Below are 833 nucleotides of genomic sequence, written 5' to 3' on the forward strand. Positions count from 1 at the left end.
GGGTATATGCCAGGGTTGGGTAATGTAGAAAAAGAGGGGGATATCTTTCGCCATGTGGTAGGTGCAGAAGAAATTCAAGGTTCAAAAATGAAGAAAGAAAAAACGCTTGCTCGCTCATACACAAGAATTCCATAGAAACAAATCAAGACACGAGCCAGTTCTTGTCCCACGGACAGGCCAGGCTCAACCCGTGATCTTTCTCCACCAGCTGCTTCGAGGTGGAGCCGGCTCGGCGGCTGCGCTCGCGCCGCCGCCCCCGTAGAGAGATCGCCGCCGCTCATCGCTGCCTTCCGAGCCACCCGCCCCCGTCGGTGCTGCGCCATTGCGCCGCTCCCTCTCCTCCCGACGAGCGCGGCGGCGACGATCATCGCCCTCGTCCGCCGTGGCATCCTCAGTCTTGGCTCGTCGACGACGCTCACGCCTCTCGCGCCTGGCTTCGTCTTCGGTTTCCGGCGGCGGGGGCGCATCTGAGTGCTCCTTGACCCAGGAAGATGTACCGGAATGGGGCCACGCTGGCTTGGCCTCGCCCTTGCGACGGGATCTTTGCTTTGGGTAGACACCTTCGGTATCTGACGGATGCGTGGAGCGGCGTCGGCTGCTCCGATGTTGGCCATTGTCTTCCTCAGCCGCGCGAGCAGCACGTCTCGCCTCACGTCGTCGCAATCTTGCCTCCTCGTCTTCAGATGCCTCGACTGGCCGGGCGCGACGTCGCTCATCGCGCGCAGCACGTCTTGCCTCAGCTTCCGTGGCCTCTCCAGCGGCAGCAGCGGCAGCAGCCTCACGATCCTTGCGACGGCGCTGCGCTCAGCACGGCCTAGCTGTCGGCATTGGCA

General features: G+C 62.7%; 1 protein-coding gene across 1 annotated transcript in view; it reads right to left on the reverse strand.

Moving 5' to 3' along the window:
* Positions 1 to 183: 183 nt before the first annotated feature.
* Positions 184 to 833, reverse strand: part of VDBG_06045 (predicted protein) — a gene marked incomplete at both ends in the record, with an annotated part of 6618 nt that continues 5968 nt past the window's right edge. Inside the window, one exon of the mRNA XM_003003557.1 lies at positions 184 to 803. Coding sequence (XP_003003603.1) covers positions 184 to 803 — 620 coding nt within the window. The remainder of the gene's footprint in view (positions 804 to 833) is intronic.

The sequence above is a fragment of the Verticillium alfalfae genome, genomic scaffold (assembly GCF_000150825.1).
Source record: "Verticillium alfalfae VaMs.102 supercont1.7 genomic scaffold, whole genome shotgun sequence".
Lineage (NCBI taxonomy): Eukaryota > Fungi > Ascomycota > Sordariomycetes > Glomerellales > Plectosphaerellaceae > Verticillium > Verticillium alfalfae.